At 46.5% G+C, this 23,196-nt stretch overlaps 1 protein-coding gene across 3 annotated transcripts in view; it reads right to left on the bottom strand.

Moving 5' to 3' along the window:
- Positions 1-4,508: 4,508 nt before the first annotated feature.
- Positions 4,509-23,196, bottom strand: part of MYO1C (myosin IC) — a 42,323-nt gene continuing 23,635 nt past the window's right edge. For all 3 annotated transcript variants that reach the window (XM_051992194.1, XM_051992196.1, XM_051992195.1), the window contains exons 12-32: positions 22,699-22,804; positions 22,440-22,520; positions 21,990-22,081; positions 18,021-18,115; positions 17,824-17,870; positions 17,247-17,327; positions 16,885-16,990; positions 16,189-16,306; positions 12,844-12,957; positions 12,686-12,762; positions 12,010-12,078; positions 11,709-11,793; positions 10,980-11,139; positions 9,695-9,778; positions 8,595-8,688; positions 8,340-8,395; positions 7,645-7,780; positions 7,274-7,344; positions 6,742-6,839; positions 6,193-6,292; positions 4,509-5,911 (exon numbers count right to left, since the gene is read on the bottom strand). In XM_051992194.1, the coding sequence (XP_051848154.1) occupies positions 5,885-5,911; positions 6,193-6,292; positions 6,742-6,839; positions 7,274-7,344; positions 7,645-7,780; positions 8,340-8,395; positions 8,595-8,688; positions 9,695-9,778; positions 10,980-11,139; positions 11,709-11,793; positions 12,010-12,078; positions 12,686-12,762; positions 12,844-12,957; positions 16,189-16,306; positions 16,885-16,990; positions 17,247-17,327; positions 17,824-17,870; positions 18,021-18,115; positions 21,990-22,081; positions 22,440-22,520; positions 22,699-22,804 (1,897 nt within the window). In that variant the 3' untranslated portion in view covers positions 4,509-5,884. The remainder of the gene's footprint in view (positions 5,912-6,192; positions 6,293-6,741; positions 6,840-7,273; positions 7,345-7,644; positions 7,781-8,339; positions 8,396-8,594; positions 8,689-9,694; positions 9,779-10,979; positions 11,140-11,708; positions 11,794-12,009; positions 12,079-12,685; positions 12,763-12,843; positions 12,958-16,188; positions 16,307-16,884; positions 16,991-17,246; positions 17,328-17,823; positions 17,871-18,020; positions 18,116-21,989; positions 22,082-22,439; positions 22,521-22,698; positions 22,805-23,196) is intronic.

The following is a 23,196-nucleotide window of genomic DNA, read 5'->3' as shown; positions in this document are numbered from 1 at the left end:
TAATATGAATGCTATGAAATACTATTGTTCTATAAGAAATGACTAGCAGGATGATTTCAGAGAGGCCTGGAGAGACTCAAATGAACTGATGCTGAGTGAAATGGAGATCATTATACACGGTAACAACAAGATCATACTATGATCAATTCTGATGGACATGGCTCTCTTCAACAATGAGATGATTCAAACCAGTTCCACTTGTGCAGTGATGAAGAGAGCCATCTAAACCCAGAGAGAGAACCATGAGAATAGAGTATGGACCACAACAGAGCATTCTTACTCTCTTTGTTGTTATTTGCTGCATTTTGTTTTCTTTCAGTTTTTCTTTTTCTTCTTTCTTGATCTGATTTTTCTTGCGCAACAAGATAATTGTATAAATATGTATATGTATATTGGATCTAACATGTATTTCAACATATTTAACATGTATTGGACTTCCTGTCATCTGGGGAGGGTTTGGGGGAAGGAGGAGAAACTTTGAAACAAAAGGTTTTGCAAGGGTCAATGTTGGAAAAATTACCCATGCATATGCTCTGTAAATAAAAAGCTTTAATTAATTAAAAAAAAAAAACTAAACAAAAAACTAAACCAAAACAACAACAACAACAAAAGACTAGGTTTTGCCAGAAAAGTATAATTTTCTTTTTTCTGTGAGGTGATTGGATTGATTAGAACAGTGAAGTATCTTAGAAGGAATCTTAAGTTCAGTGAATCATTAACATACCCCAGATGACAAGAGGGTAGGATATGGCTTTGATGACAAGACCATTTGGTTAAATTGATAATGACCTTAATTCAACAAAGATTTATTAAATCCTTTACTGAACAAGGTGCTAAGCCATATAATTTGGATTCATGGATCCTGTTTTTGAAGGCCCTCTGAGGGAGACAAGAGGAGGATTTTGAACTCTATTCTAAAATTCTATTTTATATATACATATATATAATTAAAATTATATTATAAACATCAGGATCTTGAACTCTAGGCTTAGTAGAGAAGGCAGCACCCAGTTTCAAGAGCTGACCTGTGGACAACTAGATGGTGCAGTGGATAGAGTGCAGGGGTCTGCAAGTCTAAATCTTATAGAGGACAGAGCAGGGGGGCAGGGGTCCTCAAACTTTTTAAATAGGGGGCCAGTTCACTGTCTCTCAGACTGTTGGAGGGCTGGACTATAGTAAAAACAAAAACGTTGTTTTGTGGGCCTTTAAATAAAGAAACTTCATAGCCCTGGGGGAGGGGGATAATCGTCCTCAGCTGCGGCATCTGGCCCACAGGCCGTAATTTGAGGACTCCTGGCCACCAACTAACTGCCCCAATCCATTTTCTTTTGCATAAGAAAAATTGTCTTTTAAAAAATATTTCATTAAACTTTTTATTCATTGTTATGGAAGATTATTATTCTGTAAGGAATGACCAGCAGGATGAATACAGAGAGGACTGGAGAGACTTACATGAACTGATGCTGAGTGAAATGAGCAGGGCCAGGAGATCATTATATACTTCAACAACAAGACTTTATGATGATTAGTTCTGATGGAAGTGGATTTCTTTGACAAAGAGAAGATCTAATTCAGTTTCAGTTGATCAATGATGGACAGAAGCAGCTACACCCAAAGAAGGAACACTGGGAAATGAGTGTAAACTGTTTGAATTTTTGTTTTTCTTCCCGGGCTATTTTTACCTTCGGTATCCAATTCATCCTGTGCAACAAGAGAACTGTTTGGTTCTGCAAACATATATTGTATCTATGATATACTATAATGTATTTAACATGTATGAGACTGCCTGCCATCTAGGGGAGGGGCTGGAAGGAGGGAAGGGAAAAGTCGGAACAGAAGTGAGTGCAGGGGACAATGTTGAAAAATTATTCAGGCACATGTTCTGTCAATAAAAAATTAATTTAAAAATTTATTCATGTTTTGGTTTTTTTTTTTATCATTTCATTTCCGAATGTATTCCTCCTCTGCTTTCTCCTAGAAAGCCATCTTTTATAACAATTAATAAAAAGAAGAAAGCCTATCTTTCCAAGTTGATTCTATCATATTTCCCTTCACACAGTTTATGAATCAACCAGATTCTGTAAAACTTATCATGCATGTCAACCAGGTTGTACTCACTGACAAGACCTCAATATTGACTCTGCTGCACATTTTCAGCCCACATTTTCTGCTGTGATGGCTGTGAACATGCCCACCTCTCTTTTCTATTTCTTGTTTTTGGCACTGTGGTTCAATGATACCATTGCTTCTGGGAAAGACATGTCATGCTGACTGACATATTTATTGTTCCAGTCACCATCCCTATGACTGTTCTTACCAGAACATCCTGCCCTGGAAACCATTATTCTTTATTAATTTCCTTATTTATCAATAAATCATTTATTGTGACCAGCAGGATGAATACAGAGAGGACTGGCGAGACTTACATGAACTGATGCTAAGTGAAATGAGCAGAACCAGGAGATCATTATACACTTCGACAACGATATTGTATGAGGACATATTTTGATGGAAGTGGATTTCTTTGACAAAGAGACCTGAGTTTCAATTGATAAATGACGGACAAAAGCAGCTACACCCAAAGAAAGAACACTGGGAAACGAATGTGAACTATCTGCATTTTTGTTTTTCTTCCCGGGTTATTTATACCTTCTGAATCCAATTCTCCCTATGCAACAAGAGAACTGTTCGGTTCTGCAAACATATATTGTATCTAGGATATACTGCAACATATCCAACATATAAAGGACTGCTTGCCATCTAGGGGAGGGGGTGAAGGGAGGGAGGGGAAAAAATCGGAACAGAAACGAGTGCAAGGGATAATGTTGTCAATATAATCATAAAATAAAAATTAAAAAAATAAATAAATCATTTATTGACTTAAACTCATTAAAATTATTTGTTAATAACCAACAGTCATTTATTAATTTATTCCTTTGTTCTTTTTCCTGGAATCAACTATTTTTCAAATTATCTTCTTTTATCAGGAAGGAAATTTTTTGAAGGCAGACACTATATTGCTTTTGTATTTGTATGCTGAGTGGGGAGCACAAAGCCTCTACAACCCATCTCTAGCTTTTTTGTATATTGTTATTTACACATTGTATCTGTCATTAGACCGTGAGCTCCTTGCATACAACGACTACCTTTGGCTTTCTTTGTAACCCCAGCCCTTAGGACAGTGCCTGGCCCATGGTAGCTCCTTAATAAGTGCTTATTGACTGTCTGCCTTGGAGTAAGTGCCTGATGTTTTCATTTCATTCGTTCTTTCCATCACATCTGATGAACATGTATTGTTTCACACCCGTAGTCTCCCACTTTTGCAGAGTAGGGAGATAGCTTCTCATCGCCCTTCTTTGGAACCAAGCTTGCTCATAATTTCATAGCCCTCAGTTTTGCTTTTGTTCTTTCCCTTCACAATATATGATGCATTTTCCTGTTCATGCTTGCTTTATTTTGCATCAGTGCATTTAGTTCTTCCTGTGCTTTTCTGTTCTCCCCGTACATTGTTTCTCATGGCACAATAATGACCACAATTTCTTTAGCAATTCCCCAATCAATATCTACTTTGTTTCCAGTTCACATCCGGCACAAAAGAGCTGCTTGAATATTTGGGGGTATTTATTGGCCTCTGGGGGGTATAGCAGTGGGATCTGTGTCCAAAATTATGGGCATTTTAGTCCCGTTCTTTGCACAATTCCAAACTGCTTTCGAATTAGACCAATCACAGCTCTCCCAACAGTGCATTATTAACGTGCCTGTCTTTTCACAATCTTTTTGACATGGATTATTCTCATCTTTTACCAACACGCTAGCAGAAACTTTTTTTTTTGCTGAGACAATTAGCGTTAGCTTGCCCAGAGTCACACAGACAGGAAGTGTCAAATGTCTGAGGTCAGGTTTGAACTCAGGTCCTCCTGACTTCAGGGCTGGTGTTCTACCCACTGCACCACCTAACTGCCCCAGAACTACCAACTAGAATGATTCTCAGACAGTGATGAACTCCCCACCAACAAGACTGCTGAAGTGGAGGCTGTTTGATCTGAGTTGAGCTCAAAATAACAAATGAACTTCATCTATGGATTGGATATGGCCATGTTGCTCCTCTGCTTAAGATGCTCTTAATGGCTCCCATAGCCTTTAGAAAACAGGAACAATTCCCTGTGGCACTTAAGACCTTCCACAGTTGGGTTTCAGCCTCCCTTCCCAAGATGATTCTTATTTCCCCTTGTACATTTTACGATTTAGCCAAATTGATAGACTTGCTATTCTCCATACATGGCGTTCTCCCACTTCTGTGCTTTTGCCCATTCCTCAAAGCTGCCCCTTCTCCATGCTGCCTCTTCCCCATCCCAACCCCCCCAAAGCAGGGTGTGAGCAGATCTCCTATAGCCCACTGGCAGAGAGACCCCTACTCCCTTCTCTTCCGGACCCCATCTAGGGAGAAGTCCTCAAACCCAGCTCACCTCCCACCCTGCTTCGGGGCTCTCCACAACCACAGGCAAACGTTTGCAAAAACATAATCGTTTTATTTAGTGTTGGTTGGGGTTGCAAGTGTTGGCAGTGTCCCCAGGATCCCAAGGGAGAGCACAGGCTGCTTCGAGGGCCTCCTGACCCTCAGTGGGAATGGGGAGTGGGGTGGAGAAGCAGCAGAGATAAGTGATAACCCCCCCTTTCCTTCTTATCCCAAAGTCATTCCTTATCCTACAGGATGAGGGTGGATTGGGGGAGGGGGAGCAGCAAAGCAGTGAACAGAGTCACACCGTGGACCCCAGGACCATTTTTCCCAACCCAACTCTCACAACTACCCATCTTGGCTACTGATTCTGGGGGGGAGGGGCTTTGAACAAGGAGCGTTTTCCATTGGGCAGGGGCTTCGGAATAAGCACCATTGGACCCCCATAATCACAGATGTGAGTTCAGAGGGGAGCTTGGATGGCCCCTACAATCCCTTTGAGTAATCCTATGATGCTGACTGTGCAGGAGAGGAGGGAGAAGCCACGGGACAAAATGATTTCAATATCACACAGGGAATAAGGGCCTTTAGAGCCGGGCCAAGTTCTCTCCGCTACCCACCCAAGCTGCCTGTCCCTCCCTTCTGTCACCTCCACCCTGGTCTGTTCAAGACCTCTTCCTCCCCCGCAGCAGGAGCCTCTCCCAGGGACCAGCTCCTGTGTGGGGGGGGTGGGAGTGGGGGTGAAAGTGCCTCGTCCTCCTGGGAAAGAGGTCTTGGGTGGGCGGGGCCTCACTAAGGCAGAAAGGAGCAGCAGACCAAGGACGGGTCCCAGCCCCTCGTGGCCGGGGATGACGGGCCTGGGTGGGACCCCGAGGGGGGGCAGGAAGAGGGAGGGAGTAACTGGTGCTGGGGCATGGAGGGGGCGGCTGGGCCCCAGGCCTCCTCCTCCTCCTCCAGCCCCCGACTGTTTCTTGGTGGGACCCCTGCCCCCCGCAGGGCTGGCCAGAGCACATCCAGCGTGTCTCGGTGGCAGGGAATGAGTAGCTTAAAAAAATGATCTCATATAAAGCATCAAAATGACTCAGCAGGAAAAAAACCTCAGCAAAAGGTGTCCTCCCCCTGGTTTGGCGTCGGTCACGGGGCTCTGCCCTGGCCCCCGTCATCCCTCAGCCCCGCTCCCGGTCTGGCCCCCCACGTCCACCAGGAAGCCGATGGGGGGCCGGGATCTGGGTGAGAGGGAGGGCTCCGGGAACGCGAGGCAGGCGCCACGTGGGCCCCCTTCAGACCCGGGACGCACCCAGTTCTCCAAGCATGGAAGTGAAAGTCTTTGGTTACCATGAAGGGGGATGGGGCAGCAGCAAGCGGGTGGGCGGGTGAGCAAAGCGGGCGTGGAGGGGCAGGAAGTGTCCGGACAGATGTGGTCCACCATCATCGGGAGTTCAGCCGGGGAGCCACCTGCAGGGGAGCAGAGGACCCTGAGGGGCAGCCCTTCTGCCCCCTTCCCGTCCCCGCGGCCCCTTTGGAGGGTCTCCCCGGGGCTGGGGGAATGGGGAAGAAGCCCCACTCATAGGTAAGGAAACTCAGCAGAGGCTCAGTGAGCGCTCGCGCGGGTACGGGGCTACTTGGGTTTGAGCCCAGGGTTCTGTGCCGATGTTCTGCGTGTGGCTCGGCAGCCACTTTGTGGAGCCTGACCCGTAGGCCCCAGCCTTGCCCCCGATCCCCAGCCCTTCACTCACCACGGCGAGGTGCCCATTCTTGGCCTTGGAGATAAGGAGCTCGGAGCCGGGGGTGAAATCAATGATGCCATCCCTGCCCGGACCCCCGGCAAAGGTGATGCTGAAGGGGGAGGAGCAGGGCTCGATGAGACTCAAGGAGCGTGGGGGGCCCCGATTCCTGCCTCCTTCCCCCCCATTCCTGCCTCCTCCCCCCCCCCCATTCCTGCCTCCTTCCCTCCCCCCCATTCCTGCCTCCTTCCCTCCCCTCCATTCCTGCCTCCTTCCCTCCCCCCCATTCCTGCTTCCTTCCCTCCCCCCCCCATTCCTGTCTCCTCCCCCCCATTCCTGCCTTCTTCCCTCCCCCCCATTCCTGCCTCCTTCCCTCCCCCCCATTCCTGCCTCCTTCCCTTCCCCCCCATTCCTGCTTCCTTCCCTCCCCCCCCCATTCCTGTCTCCTCCCCCCCATTCCTGCCTTCTTCCCTCCCCCCCATTCCTGCCTCCTTCCCTCCCCCCCATTCCTGCCTCCTTCCCCCCTCCCCCCCACTCTGGCTCCGCTGAGCCCGCCCTTACCTGCCCTGGTTGATGTTAATGCTGTTGACCCGGTCTGCGTTCAGGGCCAACTTGGTTATCGTCTCAATCACATGGTCGCTTTGGAGCACCACGTCCCCCTGAGACGCAAGGGAGGCAGAAAGATGCTCAGCTCCTCCGTCCGGCCCCGGAGCAGTCGCCCCCACCCCTGCCCCTAGTGATTACAGAGCGCCCCGCAGATATGTCAGCCCTGGGGAGCCCGTGCTCCGGCCCCGAGCCAGGCCGGAGGAGAGGGAATTATAGAATCCTCGAGGGAGGAAGCTTTTTGCCTTTCTTTGCTGTATGGAACCTAGTATAGCAACTAGCAAACAGCAAGCACTTAATAAATGCTCACTGCTGCAGAAAGGGACCACTGCTCCCCATGTCTGTGGAGGAATTCTCATAGGCAGGTTGAGGAGAAGGGGACGGAGCAAGCCTAGCCCCCAGCCCAGCCCCCAGCCCTCAGCCCCCAGCCCAGCCCCCAGCCCAACCCCCAGCCCAGCCCCCAGCCCAGCCCCCAGCCCAGCCCCTGTACCTTCTGCTTGTTGTCCTCTCTCTGCACATGGAGGACAAAAAGGCTGTCACTGAGGCTGCTGACAGAGATACCTGGGCAGGGGGAAGGTCAGGATGGAGAGAGGGCCCCACTCCCACCCATCCATCCCCACACAGGGCTGGCGGACGGGGCCGAGCTCCCCGAGCAAAGGGAAAAGGGCCAGGCCCCGAAGAGGGAGGCTGGGCTGCAGCCTTCTGGGCTTCCTCTGCACAGATCCCTCAGAGGCCACAGCCAGGCCAGCCGCCCCATTTCTCAGATGCACAAACAGAGGCTGAGCAAAGCGAGAGCCTGCCCCCCGACCCCGAGCCCCGGCCCGGCCCCCAGAGCTCCCGGCCCCTCCGCCGGCCCCTTACCCGTCAGGTTGGCGTACTCGATCCTCTGCTTGATCTTCGCCTCCTCCACGATGACCGCGGCGCTGGGGGTCAGCAGCAGCTGCCGGGCCCGAGGCTTGTAGCCCTTCCGGTCATATTTCACGACAGGCACTGCGTACTGGAGGGGAGGGCGCCATGAGACCACTGGCCAGCGGCCCCCGTCCTTCTTACAGCCTGCCCACTTCCATGGAAACCTCCAGGACAGTGTCTGACTCCTGGGGTCCAGGTCTCTCCCGCTATCTCATCTGGGTCATTCCTATCGTCACTTCACGTTCCAAAGAGAACAGAAACTACCGCAGGCGATGGCACTGAAGGGGAACACTGGAGGAGGGGGCTTTCGGGGAGCTAGCGCAGGACACGAAATGCCGGACTTCCTACGGTCCACTAGGACTTCCTGCTTCTTCTCTTCCCAGATTGTCAGTTATTTCCCTCTCCTCTCCCGACTAGAATATCAGCTCCTTAAGGGATAACTTCCATTATCTCTACTTGTATTCCCAGGAACTAGGCTGGGGGAGGAGCTTAATAAGTACTTTCTGATTGATTCTCCTGCTGTTCCTTTTGACTCCCATCCCGAGGTCTTAAGTGGGCTTCTACCATATTTCTGAATTGCCACCATCAGTCCCGATTCCACAGTCCCCTCCTGCTTCTCTCTTCGGGGTCCCAAAAAGCAGGCTCACCTGGACGGGCTCATTGCCGAGGGCCTGGAGCACTTTGGGGCTGATCTCATCGGCAGCTAAACAAAGACACAGGTTGAAAGTTGCAGAATTGCTGGACAAAGTCCAGGCCGGAAGGAAATGAGGAAGGGGTAGGAGGGAGAAGAAAATCCAAGGGGAAGTGCAGGAGGAAGTTACCCAAGGAAGATGGTGGGCAAGGGAAGAGGGGCAGAGGAAGGGGCACCATGGGGAAGGGGGCCCAGGATGGTAATGTCATACCAAGTCGCGTGTTGATGAAAAGCCTGGGGACACTCTGGGGGTAGTTGTCTTTCTTGCCCTTGAAAACTTCACTGGCCACAGCCTTCTGATGCAGCTATTGAGACAAGGGTGGGGCACTGACCAACGGCCCAACCTTGACACCCTTGGTAGAGTGTAAGCTTCTGTTTTTTAATCCTTACTCTTGCTTCTCCAGTGCCTAACGTATTGCCTTGCACACAGTAGGCATTATAGTAATTGCTATCATTTATATAACTGTTTAAAGTTTGCAAAGCACTTAACATTATCTCATTTGAACCCCAACAATCCTGGGAGATAGATGCTATTATTATCTCTATTTTACAGATGAGGAAACTGAGGCAGATCAAGGTTAACTGACTTGACCAAAGTCTCAAACCTAGCATGCGTATGATACAGGATTTGAACTCAGGTCTTCTTATCTCCCAAGTCCAGTATATTTCACTGCTCCAATAATAGCAAATTATTCACACTAAATGCTCTAACCAGGGGTCTTCAAACTTTTTAAATAGGGGGCCAATTCACTGCTGGAGGGCCAGACTACAGTAAAAACAAAAACGTTGTTTTGTGGGCCTTTAAATAAAGAAACTTCATAGCCCTGGGGGAGGGGGATAATCGTCCTCAGCTGCCGCATCTGGCCCGGGCTGTAGTTTGAGGACCCCTGCTCTAAACTCTGATTCTCAATAAAGAAATGCACCTTCTTTCTGAGATGTCAATGGGGAAAGAGACAAAGGATGAAATCTAGGAGCTCTGGATTCATCTATATGTCCCCATTATAATGGGATTCAACCTTTTTTTTGGGGGGGGGAGAATTCAATATTTGAAAGTATCAATAATATCCTAAAAAAGCAGAATGGCTTAGAGAAGATAGTGTTAGATTTGGAAGCAGGGAAATCTGTCTTAGACATATATATCCCTGCATGAATATGGACAAGTAACTTAATTTCTCTGAGCCTCAGTTTACTCATCTGTAAAATGAAAGGACCAAATGGCCTCGAAGGACTTGCCAGCTCTAAATTTATGACCCTTCCCTGTGTTCAGCATCGCTCTTTCTCTTGATATCCATCCCCAGCAAACCAAGTTACCTGCTGCTTCCACTCAGAACTGATGTTGCGGCAGTATTTCCACACCATGTTCCTCATGCAGAGTTCCCTAAGCTGTTCGGACGCCTGGGAGGACAAGAGACAAAGTCAAGGGGAGCAGAAGGGAAGGAGAAGGGGCTTTAGAGAGATGCCCCTGGGGAAAGGCCCCAAGGATGGGGCCAGGGACTGTTCTATGGTTTTTATCCACGACTCCAGTCCACAATGTGGACGTGGACTTGACGTTACTATCCTTGTGACCTCGGGCAAATCCTTTCATTCTCAGGACCTCAGTAGGCTACTTGTAAAACAAAAGTCTAGAACAGAAGTTTAAATGTAACTGGGAAATACTTAACAAAATAAAAATTAAAACATAAAACATGTCAATTTGTAGTTTTCAACGTCAGTACGCAAGAGATCTGGTTTCTACTTGAGTCTGATCCAGTGATCTTTTAGATCTTTTAGATCTCTAAGAACGCATCCAGCTCAAAATCTTTGATCCTAGGAAGTTGAAGTCAGAAGGGCCTGAATTCAAATCCTCTCTTTGCTCCTTAATATTTATGGGATCTTAAAAAAAAGTCATATAACTTCTTAGGATCTCAGTTTTCCCATCTGTTAAAACAAGAGGATTGAAATAGATGCCTGAGGTCCAATATGGTCATCTGTTTCTCGGTTTCTGAACACCTTTCCATGCTCCTGCAGGCCTATTATTTTCTATAGCATGGTGTGTTTTGTCACTCCAAGGAGTTAGGTTTTTTTTTTTTTTTTTGGGGGGGGGGGGAAGGGGTTGAGGCAACTGGGGCTAAGTGACTTGCCCAGGATCACACAGCCTGGAAGTGTTGTGTCTGAGGTCAGATTTGAACTCAGATCATCCTGACTTCAGGGCTGGTGCTCTATCCACTGAGCCACCTGGCTGCCCCCACTCCAATTAATTCTTGAGGTGAAGGACTGGACTTCAGCAGTGCTGGGTGCAGAGCTGGGTCAGTGCTCACTAAAGGACCAAAGGATCAATTATCAGAGGAACATAAGATCAGAAACTGAGAATTTAAGGAATCTTAAGAGATCATTGAAGAGGAAACTGAAGCCCTGGGAGCCTGGGAGGCTACAAGTTCAGATTTCTATCTTGGAGGTCTTCCATTCTAACCTCTTCACTTTAGAGATAAGGAAACTGAGGCAGTGACTTGCCCAGAGTCACACAGTTAGTGAGTGTCTCAGTTCAGAGTGGACCCAAAGCATTTCCTACTTCCCCTATCACAGTGACCGGCCTCTATATCATCCAGTCTCCTCAGACCTCATGCAGGGCAGGGGGAGGGGTGGGCCACGTTTTATCCAACACGTTCCGGGGCAAGTGCCGCCGCAGATTCAGCAGGAAGGAGCACCGAACGAAATCCAAGAAGAAGGCATTTTCAGGGCACCTGGGTGCACGGCGAAGGATGAAGCCTTGGATGAGCCTTGGGGAGAAAGGAAGGGAGGGAGGTCAGCGTGCTAATGAGAACAGTTCACTGAGGATTTTCCTCTCCAAAATCTCGGGTTCAAATCCTCTCTGATTGCTTTCGTCCAGTGTAATCGGGGACAAGGCATTTGTCTTGTTCTCTGCGGGCCTTAGTTTCCTCCTTTGTAAAACGAGGGGATCAGATGCCTCTGAGATCATCCCTAACTCTAGCGCTCTGATTTTGTGATCCTATGTCCCCTCTCTAAGGAGGGCAGTATGAGTATTATTAGACTTGTTTTACAAATGAGTAACTTGGAGCTTTGCCCAAGGCTATGCAGCTGATAAAGTGACTGCGCTGGAATTTAAACCCAGCACACACCATTCCATTGTCATGGGGGGATGTCTTGGGGATCCATCACCAGGGATTTGCTTTCATTTGCTGAGATCACTCCCAACACAAAGTCAACATGTTCTCCCCATTACCTAATACACAAAGTCAACAAATCCTCCCCATCGTTCCCAGTACATAAGGTCAACACGTCCTCCTCGCCCCGACAGGGCACACTAGCAGGGGCCCTGCAAACTCACTGTCGGATCATGCCGGCAGCCCATTTCCTCTTGGCTGCTTTCCTCCGGCCCAGGGTCCCACGCCACCATGATTGGATGCAGATAGCTGTAGGATGATCAAGTAACCGCTCACCTTCAGTTTCCCCCCATTCATTGTCTAAAGACAACCCTGAACTGGACTTTGGCTCTCCCCCTTCACTTGTCCCATAAGACCTGAGTCTCTGGCTTCAGAAGGCAGGAAAAGATTTTAAGCTTCCTCCTCGAAACTGCCATTCTCGTCTCCTCTCCCCTCCCTCCAATTCCCTCCCCCCAATTTACTAACCTGCACGCTTCACTCGTAAGAATTTCTGTCTCCAATGGTATCCCCGCCATACTGCCTGGATCTTTGTGGCTGTGGTTTCAGAAAGTCAATGAACAAATATTCATTCATCATGAGCATCATCTTAGACTGTCCTGGAGTCAACAAGAGCTGGGTTCAAATTCCACCAAAGGGCTGGGCAGAGGAGGGCAAGGCATTTCTCTAAATCTGGGATTCCCAGTAGATTAGAGAATCGAGGATACCCACATTCCCAACACCTCAGGATGGTTACAGGGAAAGTCCCAAAGTATGAGAACGTTAGGAATCCTCTTGTTAGTGCTGACAAAAGACACTATGGAAGCCAGAGGAGAGAGCTCAAAGGGAAAGACCAAATTGAGAGCTGGAAGGGATGGCTGAGGTAATATTCAAAAGCAAGATTTGAACCTGGGTCCTCTGTCTATGGTTAGTGCTTGATCCATGTACCCAAGAGATACTCCCTGATACCACTTTCCTAGGACTAAAGAGGCCATCAAGTTCAGCCCTCCATTTTACAGAGAAGACAGAGACCCAGGGAAGTGAAACTAAAGTGATCCAAAGTAGGGCTTTGAACCCAAGACCTTTGACTCAAGAACCAGTACAGCACTGAGATGGCAAGACTTGATAAGGATGAAGTCCAAAGGAAAGAGACCCCAAATCTTACCCAAGCTCTGCTTCCTCACTTCCAGAGCATCTTCTGTGGCAAAGAGCGTCTTGGGGAAGCGGATGAAGATCTTGGTTCTAGAGGAAAGAATGGAAAGGGGCCAGTCTGGCTGCAGCCTCCAGCAGCCCCTCTTCCCCCCAGAGGGACTGTCCACTCACTTGCCCAGCTTGTATTCCTCAGGCTTGTAGCCGAGGTGTTGGATCAAGACCGATACCCCATCCTGTGGTCGCCCGTCCCAGGTAGGCCACGTCTCGGGACACAAGGACTTGTACCTGCAGAGGTGACAGAACAAGCTCCAGCCTCATTCACCACTCTGGGAAGAAAAGGGGTATGTGACTGAGTGAGTGTGTGTTTGTGTGACTGAGTGAAGGGGATGGGGAGAGTATTGTGCATACCTCCTATTAGCATCAGAACAGGACCTTCAGCTTTAAGGGTCTAAATCCTGGGCTCCAGACCTGGGCCCCTGAGCCTTGATTTATTGAAAAGTAACCTCAAACCAGTGGGGTCAAGGGAGGGTGGTCCAATCTATGGGCTTATGATCAGTGACCCAAGAAAGCACAGTGAAGTGGCTCACCCAGGATCCCACGTGATTCAGAGTGCTGGATTTGGAGGAAGACACGGATTCAAATCCAGACTTAAGATGCTGTCTACCATTCTAATACTGGCCAAGTGACTAAACCTCTCTGGGACTCAGTTTCTGTATCTGTATCAAATTGCTTCCCATTTAAGGAGGGAGAATGATGGGAAGAAAAATTCAGAATTTAACAATTTTTAAAAATTAATGTTAAAGAGGCAACTAGGTGGCGCAGTAGATAGAATACTAGCCCTGAAGTCAGGAGGACCTGAGTTCAAATTTGGTCTCACACATTTAACACTTCCTAGCTGTGTGCCCCTGAGCAAGTCCCTTAACCACAATTGCCTCAGGGGGAAAAATGTTAAAAATGTACATGTAATTGGGGAAAAATAAGATACTATTGAAATGAGCAGAACCAAGAGAATGTTATACATAGAAACAATGGATTATGTGATGGTCAACTATGCTGGACTTGGCTTTTCTCAATAATGAGGTGATTCAAGGCATTTTCATTAGACTTGGAATAGAAAGAGCCATCCACACTCAGAGAAAGAACTACAGACTTAAATGGATCAAAGCATAGTATTTTCATCTTTTGGAGTATTTGTTGTTGTTTGTTTATTCGTTTGTTTTTTCTTTCTTGGGTTTTTTTTTTTTTTAATCTGATTTTATCTGCAGTATGACAAATACAGAAATATGTTTAGTAAAACTTCACATGTTTAACGGATATCGAATTCCTTGCCATCTTGGAGAGAGAGAATAATTTAGAACCCACAGTTTTGCAAAAGCGAAACTACCTTTGCATGTATTCGGAAAAATAAAATACTATCGAAAATAAAAAGATTGAAGGCTTTAGCCTGAAAGCCAGGGGCTGCTGGGAAGGCAGCCTTGATGAGGACTGGGAGACTACAGGGAAAACCCCAAGTGGGAAAGCACTTTCAGAATGCCTTTATACATACACAGAGACAGACACACACACACACACACAATCTACACACATGCAAGCATATACACAATTACAAGTATATCTATACATACCACACATACAAATACATGTATATACATGTGCACAATACATATATACACACATAGAATACATACACACATACATAAGCCCGTCAGCCACAGAATTGTACAAAACAAACTGGATTTGATTCCACAGACCTGGGTTTGAATCTTGCCTTTACCATTACCCATGGTAATTATTCATGGGCCAACAGAGAACAAGGGAAAGAGTACTGGCTGGAGCTGGGCTTTCAGATCCTGGCTCAGCCATTACTCCTATGTAATTCTGGGCAAATCCCTGAGCTGGGGCTCAGTCAGCTCATTTAAAAGCTAGTCACAAAAACACAGGCTAACATAATGGTTGGCATTTACTCTAAGAATGTCGGTTCCTTTTGAGTAAGGGCTGCTTTATTTTCACCTTTGAATCCTTATCCAGGCAGCTGAGTGGGGCAATAGATAGAGGCACGAAGATCTGAATTCAAATCTGGCCTCTGACACTGCCTGTGAGAGCCTGGGCAAGTCACTTAACCCTGACTTCCTCAGTTTTCTCATCTGTCAAATGAGCCAGAGAAGGAAATGGCAAACCATTCCACCGTCTTTCCCAAGAAATCCCCACATGAGGTCATGAAGAGTCAGATGTGACTGAACAATGACTGAATAACAACAAAACTCCTTAGCCGTCTAAGGGCTCAGTGACTTGGGTTGTAATTATTATCCTCAGTTTACAGAACAAGAAGGGGCTAAGTGACGTGCTTAGAGTGCCATAGCTGCTAAGTGCCAGAGGAAGGATCTGAACTTTGATTTTCTTTCCTTTTTTTTTTTTTTTAATAATAGCTTTTTATTTTTCAAAAATACATGCAAAACAAGATAATTGTATAAATATCTATGCCTATATTGGATTTAACATATATTTTTACATATTTAACACATATTGGATTATATGCCATCTAGGGGAAGGGGGGGATTGGAACACAGGATTTTTCAAGGGTCAATGTTGAAAAAATTATTCTTGTATATGTTCGGAAAATAAAAATCTTCAATAAAAACATACATGCAAAGATAGTTTTCAACACCCACCCTTGCAAAATCTCCTGTTTCAAATTTTTTCCCTTCCCCTCTTCCCTAGGGAGCAGGCAATCCAATATATGTAAAACATATGCAATTCTTCTAAACATTTTTCCACATTTATAGTGCTGCACAAGAAAAAAGAGATCAAAAATGAGAGGAAAAAAATGAGCAAACAAACAATAACAGAGAAGAAAATGATATGTTGTGATCCACACTCAGTTCCCACAGTCCTCTCTGTGGATACAGACGGCTCTCTCCATCCCAAGTCTATTGGAATTGCCCCAAATCCCCTCATTGTTGAAGAGTCAGGTCCGTTACAGCTGATCATCACATATCCTTCTTGTTGCTGTGTATAGAGCTCTTTTGTGAACCCAAATTTTTCTTGACCCCAGTCTAACACTCTATCCAATATGCCAAGCAAAGGACCTTAAAGGCCAGCAGGTTCAACCCTCCCATTTTCCAGTTGAAGAAACTGAGGCTCACAGGGCTTGTCCAAAATCATAAAGAAAACAGAAGGGGGCAGCTAGGTGGCGCAGTGAATAGAGCACCAGCCCTGAAGTCAGGAGGACCGGAGTTCAAATCTGACCTCAGACACTTAACACTTCCTAGCTGTGTGACCCTGGGCAAGTCACTTAACCCTAATTGCCTCAGCAAAAACTAAAAACCAAAAAACCCAGAAGAGCTGGGTTTTGAATTCAGATCCTTTGGATCCCAAACTCAGAACCTTTTCAAATATACTCTGCTCTTCCCTCCCTGCCCTCGAAAGAAGGCTCTCACTCCGAATCTCTGCTCCTCCCACATCTGTCCTTCCCATGTACTCCCCTTTGCCCTGGTGCCTCCCCTGTTCCACACACACCTCTGGAGGAAGTTCTCATATTTGCGCCTGTAGGCAAAGCCAGCTCTCCGTACCCGCAGATTCTCCATCAGCCCCAGGTATTTCACCTGATGTCGGATGAGCACCTCGTCAAATCGACCTAGGAGAGAAGGAGCAAACTACTTAACCAAACTTCTGCGTCTCAGTTTTCACACCTGGAGGATGAGAGGTATATATTTGGCTGAAGATCTGGGAAAAAAAAACCATGATATCTGGAGTAATCCCCCTTCCCCTGTACCCTGCTAGACTGGTGGGATCCCTTACTGTCAGTAAGGAAATGGCTAGGCAACAACAGATGTCACCCCCAAGATGGATTCGGCAACTAAGACTTGTTAGGGCTGGGACTTGAAAAAGGGCCCAATCTAGGAAGTGAGGGCTTCTGGGCTTTGCCCAGGGCAAGTATCCTTGGTGAAGAGGAAGCCAAAAAACAAACAGCTGGCAAGAAAGCATTGACGCCCATGGCCTTCAGCTCCAGAGCAGTAGAAAAAAAAGCACTGGGGATGCTGGGTGAAGTCCTTCTCCCTAAGCTTCCTTCTTTAAACCCTTTGGGGGTAGTGAGAAGTGGAATCTTTTCCAGCTCTGGCATTTTGTAATCCCAGTCTTCCCAAGAGAGAAACGAGACAGTGGGGGAGGAGGGTGCACCCAGGAGGGAGATGGGAAAGGACTGCCTCCTCTTACCAGGCTGTTTGGCATCATTGGGCTTGATACAGCGAATATAGGCGGGTTCTTTGGACATGAGGATCTCAACCAGTTGGAACAGACTTGTCTTAAACTGTGTGGCCGCCTGCAAGTCAAGTCAACAAGCATTTATGAAGAACCTACTATGTGCCAGGCTCAGTGCTAAAAGCTAGATTCGGAAAGGTCAGAAGGAAAGGGGAAGGCTATGGGTTTGGAGACGGGGAGGTAGATGGAGTCACTGGGGGGAATACCGTGGGAGGTGGGGGGAAGGGATATAGTTGGACATCCCATTGAGCCTAGGGGAGAAGGACCCCAGCCCTGCAGAGTCCCAGAGACACACACTCTCCCTGAAGGGCACACACCGTCTCTGGCCTTTTCTTGTCTGTGAGTTCATTCCTGTCAAAGCACTGGCTCAGGATGGGGTTTTCAGAGCTGCACATGGTCTGTGGGAAGGAAGAGAAGAGATTGAAGAGGGAGATTTCCTGTGGGAGATGGGGAATTTTCCTCCTGGAGCATGAGGGAAAAAAAGGAAGAAAGGGTTGCCTCCCCCCTAAAACAAATCATTCTGAAATGAGGGGGGAAAAAAAGGAAAAGATTTCCCTCTCGGTATCAGTGGGAAGTCAAGGTATCCTCTGACAACAACCTCAGTTCATTCCCCTTTTAGGGGAGCCCAAGGCATGGATGAGTCAAAAGGACTCTGGGCAATGGCAGAAAAATGGGGCCCCTCGAGAAGTGAACTGTGTACTTGGAGCGCAGAGGTGCTTTCCCTGTTTGCTTAAGAGTTCCCATGAATCATTACTTTCCGTCCTCTGCATTTTTGTTTAATGAAATAAAAGCTGTCCTTCACCCAATGTGAAAAGATAAAAAGCCCTCTCTTCGGTTTTCCCCAGCCCCAGAGTGCCAACCTGTCTACCCTCGCCAGCGGCCAGCCCCACTTACCTCCTTAAGATTACGAAACAGGAGGTCATTGTTCTTGTCCAGAAACCCTGGCGAGAGGAAGAGAAGAAACAGGGTTTGGGAGGGAAGAAGGTCACATCGGAGCGAGTGCCAAATTTCAAAGGGAAAGCCAAGAAGAGGGGATGAGTCAGGGGCAGGAGGGAGGAGTTGTACCCTCTGGGCCCCTGCCACTCATGTACCTGTCACACTGTAGGTCACCTCCCCAGCATAGTGCAACAGACGGAATTCACCTCGACCCAAGGATTTCCTTGTCCGCTGGTCAGCCAACTTGTGCCTAGGAGAGGGGAAGGGGGAAAAGGGCAGCTGTGTGAAGCTGGCTCGCGGTTCTGCTGTTCGGAGCCCGGGTTTCCCAAGGAGACTTCCGATGAGATTGCTCCTGGCCAGTCCTTGGAACCAAGGCCAAGTTCCCAGCCAATTAATCAACAAAAATTTATTAAGTATCTCTGATGGGACAAGACGGCCATATGAAGCCGAAACAAAAGCCAACAGCTTCTGCCTTCCAGGAGTTTAGGGCTATTTAGGGGAGATGCACACGTGAACGTGTATCGGTAGATACGTGGCTATTTTTGAGGGGGAAAGCACGACCAGCTGGGGTCGGGGAGAATTGGAAAATGTCTGTAGAATATGTGCTTGAGGAAATCTGGCATTCTGAGAATGGAGATGTATCTGCATGGGAGAGAATACTATATGAAACACGAACATCTCAAAATGGAGAGGAAAAAGCTGAGTCCAAAGAGACCAGCTCTGGTAGAGGGCAATGGGGTATATAATTTACAGAGAGGGAGGAACTAGCCTCACTTCCCAAATTTGTTTCCTGTGTGGGTTGGAAACAAGTCATTTTATCTCTAAGCCGAGTTTACCTTTCTGTAAAATAAAAGGATTAGGCCAGATGGCCTCTGAGGTTCCTTTCAGCTCTATATCTGTGAACGATGATCCCTTGTTTCCGAAAGCAAGGATTACACGATGATTCTGTGGGCTCTCATTTAAGCATGATAATAATTATGTGGGAGAGCTAGGGCAGACAGAACCAGGAAATCCTCAAGGCTCCAGTAACCCCGCCTGGACTATGGGGCAGGACTAGGGCCTTGATGTCTACTTCCCCACTTGCTCTGTCTGCCCTATCTCTGCCTCTTGCTTGGGGATCGATAATCAAACCCGAACGACCACTGCTACTCTGAAGTATGATACCATCTGTGCAGTATGATGTATCTATGAAGTATAGATACCATCCAGGCAATTCCACAGTCCCTATTCCTGACCCCCACACCACTCCCTATCACTATCACACCCATACCTCCTATTTCCTATTTCTATTGTAACTTTTTGTAGTGCCCTCTGCAGTTCCTGTTCTATTGTTAATAAAAATATAAAATGAATTAATTTTAAGCTAAGGTTCACCATCAGAAACTGCTTTGCGTGTATTTTATATATATATATGTATGTATACATGCATATATATATATATATATATGCTGAGACAATTAGACTTGCCCAGGATCACACAGCTAGGAAGTGTTAAGTGTCTGAGGCCAGATTTGAACTCGGGTCCTCCTGACTTCAGGGTTGGTGCTCTATCTGCTGTGCCACTTAGCTGCCCCCTGCTTTGTATATATTTATTAAAATTTCCATATACACATTGCTTTCCCCAACTAAATGTCAGCTCCTTGTGTCTGGGATCTGCTTCATTATTACCCTTCTATCCCTAGAACTTAACATAACACAGACACTGAGAAGGTACATAATAAATGTTTGTTGAATTGATTAGTAGTGATCACATCAGTAATAATTACTAACCAAAAAAAAAAAATCTGAGAGAACTATAAATTTCAGGTCAAATAAAATAAATATCTTTTCATTCCTTATCTATGAAAAAGCTTACGCTCTGGTATCTTGTTTGTCTTCTCTAAGAAAGAGAGTAATGATAATATTATTAGTAATAATAACAATAACTTAGATAGATATTTTTATTTTCAAAGTAATTATCAACAAACAAAATTCAAAATGATCATCCTTTAAAAAAAAAAAAGCTGGATCATTTAAAATTTGGCTTTTTAAAAGTACATGTTGATGTAATGATGCCCCATGTGCTGCCGTGTCTCCTCTGAGCTGCTTATTCAGTGCATATTTTTGTTATTTCAGATCTATTGCCTCCCCTCTCTTTATTTTTACAGATGAGACACTGAGGCCCAGAGAGGGGAGTGAGTGACTCGCCCGGAGCGTAGAGGAACGTGGCCCTCGGCTGGAAATCAGACCCGATTTCATTCCGACTCTGTCACTAACATGTCCTCTGACCTTGGACAAATCACTTTTTTTTTTTTTAACTAAGTCAGTCTGGCCTAATGGAAAAGAGTACTGAGTTTCAAAAAACTCAGATCCCAACTCTCTCCTCTCAGTCAACCAAGAAACACTTAATACAGTTACTATATGTTTACTAATGAGTTACTATGTTACTATATACGTTTACTAATGAGTTACTATGTTACTGCTATGTATCAGGCGTTAAGTACTGGGGACAAAAAGAGGTAAAAGATTGTTTCTGGCTTCAAAGAAATTACAATCTAACTCTTGCTGTGACCTCAAGGAAGTTATTAATTCTGAATGTAACTTTAGTCTTTAGTAGATTAGTTGGGAAGTGAGTTAGTTCTCATGCTAAAAATTCCCCTTCATACATCTAATTTTTTCCTTTAAACAGTCACTATTAGCATTGCTAATGACAGTTCCATCTGTGCATTTTTTCTTTATTTCAGATTCTGTTGCCCTCCCTCCCCCTTTATTTTTACAGATAAGTAAACTGAGGCTAAGGGAAGTGAAACGAATCGCTGAGAGTTACCCAACAAGGTACTGGGAAAACTGGTAGGAGAATCTAGGGAGAGCAGAGGAGTTATATTTGAAGGAGGAAGTGATTTAGGAGCAAATCAGAGCACGTCTTCTCAGGAGAAGAGAGAGTGGACAACAGCCCATTAACTTTTACATAAATAGGAAACAAAAACTTGCAGTTCTCTTGGGAAATGATTTTTTTGTTGATGTTTTAAAATCCTTTTGACTTTTTACATTTTAAATTCAAATAGCTCTTTGGATTCCAAGCCAGCGTGAGAGCTTTTCCGTTATTACTGCTTCTGTTTGTCCCATTCTCTCACCTCCCCTAACCCAGCCTGGCCTGGCGAGTATATCCTCCTCCTTGCTTTGGAAATAGGGCATTTGTATAATGCTTGTTAGCTTTACTTATTTTTTTAAGTTTCAGTGATATCTTTTGCTTTTATCACTTCCTAATCTAGCAAGGTATCCTAACTGCCACTGAAGCCTTCCTTGTATATAATTTTTAAAAAGCGTTACATATATTTCAACATGTATTAACATATATTGGATTGCTTCCCATCTAGGGGAGGGGGTGGGGGGAAGGAGGAGAAAATCTAAAACACAAGGCTATGCAAGGATCGATGTTGAAAAATTATTGTGCATATGTTTTGAAAATTAAAAAGTTTTATAAAAAAAAAGAAAAAAGAAAAGAAAAAGTGTAAAGCCACAGAGAGTGGCAGCACTTGCCACATTCTGCATGGGAAGGCTCCCACTTCTCTTTGTAGTGAGAAGTATCTTTCCTCCTCTGCCCTCTGGGACAGTTTGCTCACAACAATATTTCCTTTTTGTCATTATTGCAGTCACGTGTTTCTTGGCTTTAATTAAAACTTTAAAAGTTTTAAAAACTTTTAAAGCCAGTGTCTCACTTACTTCTGTCCATTTCACAACATTATGGGAAGGAGCATAATACTCATTTTACAGCTGGTGAATGTCAGCCACCAAAGGTTATCCAAGGATGAGTTAGTGGTGAGTCTAGAATTGGCCTCCTGACTCCCAGTCTGGGGTCATTTTCCAACTCCAGACTCAGTTTCTTCTTCTGTAAAATGGGAAGTTGGCCTAGCTCAGGTGTAACAGTGCTCAGGGGTGCTCTAGATATGAGGGCAGCATTTGCAAGTGACCGGGCGGCTTTTCTGGTACAGTCACCAAGCTCATGGGAGCTCATTGTTCTTGTCCAGAAATCCTGGTGAGGGGATGAGAGGAAATGGGGTTTGGAAGGGAAGGGAGCCCAAGGTGGCCCCCTGGGAAAGCCAAGGGGCCTGACCGGCACTTAGCAGTAGAGGCCATAAACTTACGTCACGAAGTGTGGGTGGTGCTTCACCGTGTCCTCAAGCTTTTCCAGAAATGTCAGATCCGTGGCATCCCCAGGGCGAAGACACTCCTCATCCTAGGGGAGGAAAGGGAGCGCTTTGGTTAAGGGCAGAGAGTGTGGGGGGTACAGACGGCCCAGCGGGGGAGCTACAGGGGACCTGAGGAAGGGGAATAGAAGGGGGAGCCTTGCAGAAGGCAGACAACAAGGGGATTCTACTGGGAGGATATATAGGAGAGGGAGGAAAGGGCAAAGAAAACCCCTTCCAGACCCAAGACAAAAGCCCACCTCCCTCTGCCCTGGTCCCTTCTCCTCGTCCCTTGATATGTTCCTCCCTGCCCAGAGCTCAGTCCCAGCCACTGTCTGCTACTCCCACCATGGATACGTTAGAGCAATGGGAGAGAGGAGAGAGGGCCAACATAGGTCAGGGCCTCACCAGGATGGAGATGATGCCTTTGAACTTTTCCTCCACCAAGTCACAGATGATCTTGTTGTTGAGATACGGCACCGGCTCCCACTGCGATCAAAGAAACACAAGGAGTGAGTCCATTCCCTCCTCGGGGACTGGAGACCCAGACAGGCACTCGATCACATTCACGGTCACGCTGTCACCCTGATAGCCCAGGGACCCAGCCGGGGCAGTAAGCTGGGACATGGAAGGACCAATGGTCACCCACAAGAGGCTTCCTACTCACAGCAATACCCTCTGCTTCGTATTCCTCCTGTTCTGACTTGAGGGTGAGTTCGATGAAGAGCTGTTGCAGCTTCTCGTTACAGTAATTAATGCAGAATTGCTCAAAGCTAGAGAGACAGAAAAAATCCCCAAGAGGGATTGATGGGTGATGTAAGAAGACCCCAAAATAATCAATAAGGAGACTATGAAAGGGACAAATGGGAGGTGCTGGGGGTCTCTAAGAGTGACCGATGGGATATGCTGGAGGAGAAAGACCAGTGGAAGGATATTAGCAAGATCAGTGAGGCATTCTGGGGGACCACAAGAGCAACCACTGAAAGATACTTTACTGAGTGATTAAATGGGGATGTTGTGGAACCCTGGAATATCTAAGGGGAAATTATGGGGGTGACCTTGAGAGCAAGCAATAGGAGATGCTGGGGGACAGGTTCAGGGAAAATACTGGTGGGACTTAGAGAAAATAGAGAGTCTGTGGAAGAAATAAGAGAGAAGAAGGGAA

This window comes from Antechinus flavipes, chromosome 4, assembly GCF_016432865.1.
Source record: "Antechinus flavipes isolate AdamAnt ecotype Samford, QLD, Australia chromosome 4, AdamAnt_v2, whole genome shotgun sequence".
Taxonomy (NCBI): Eukaryota; Metazoa; Chordata; class Mammalia; order Dasyuromorphia; family Dasyuridae; genus Antechinus; species Antechinus flavipes.
The sequence above is the reverse complement of the archived record's forward strand: the minus strand, read 5'-3'. Positions and strand labels throughout refer to the sequence as shown.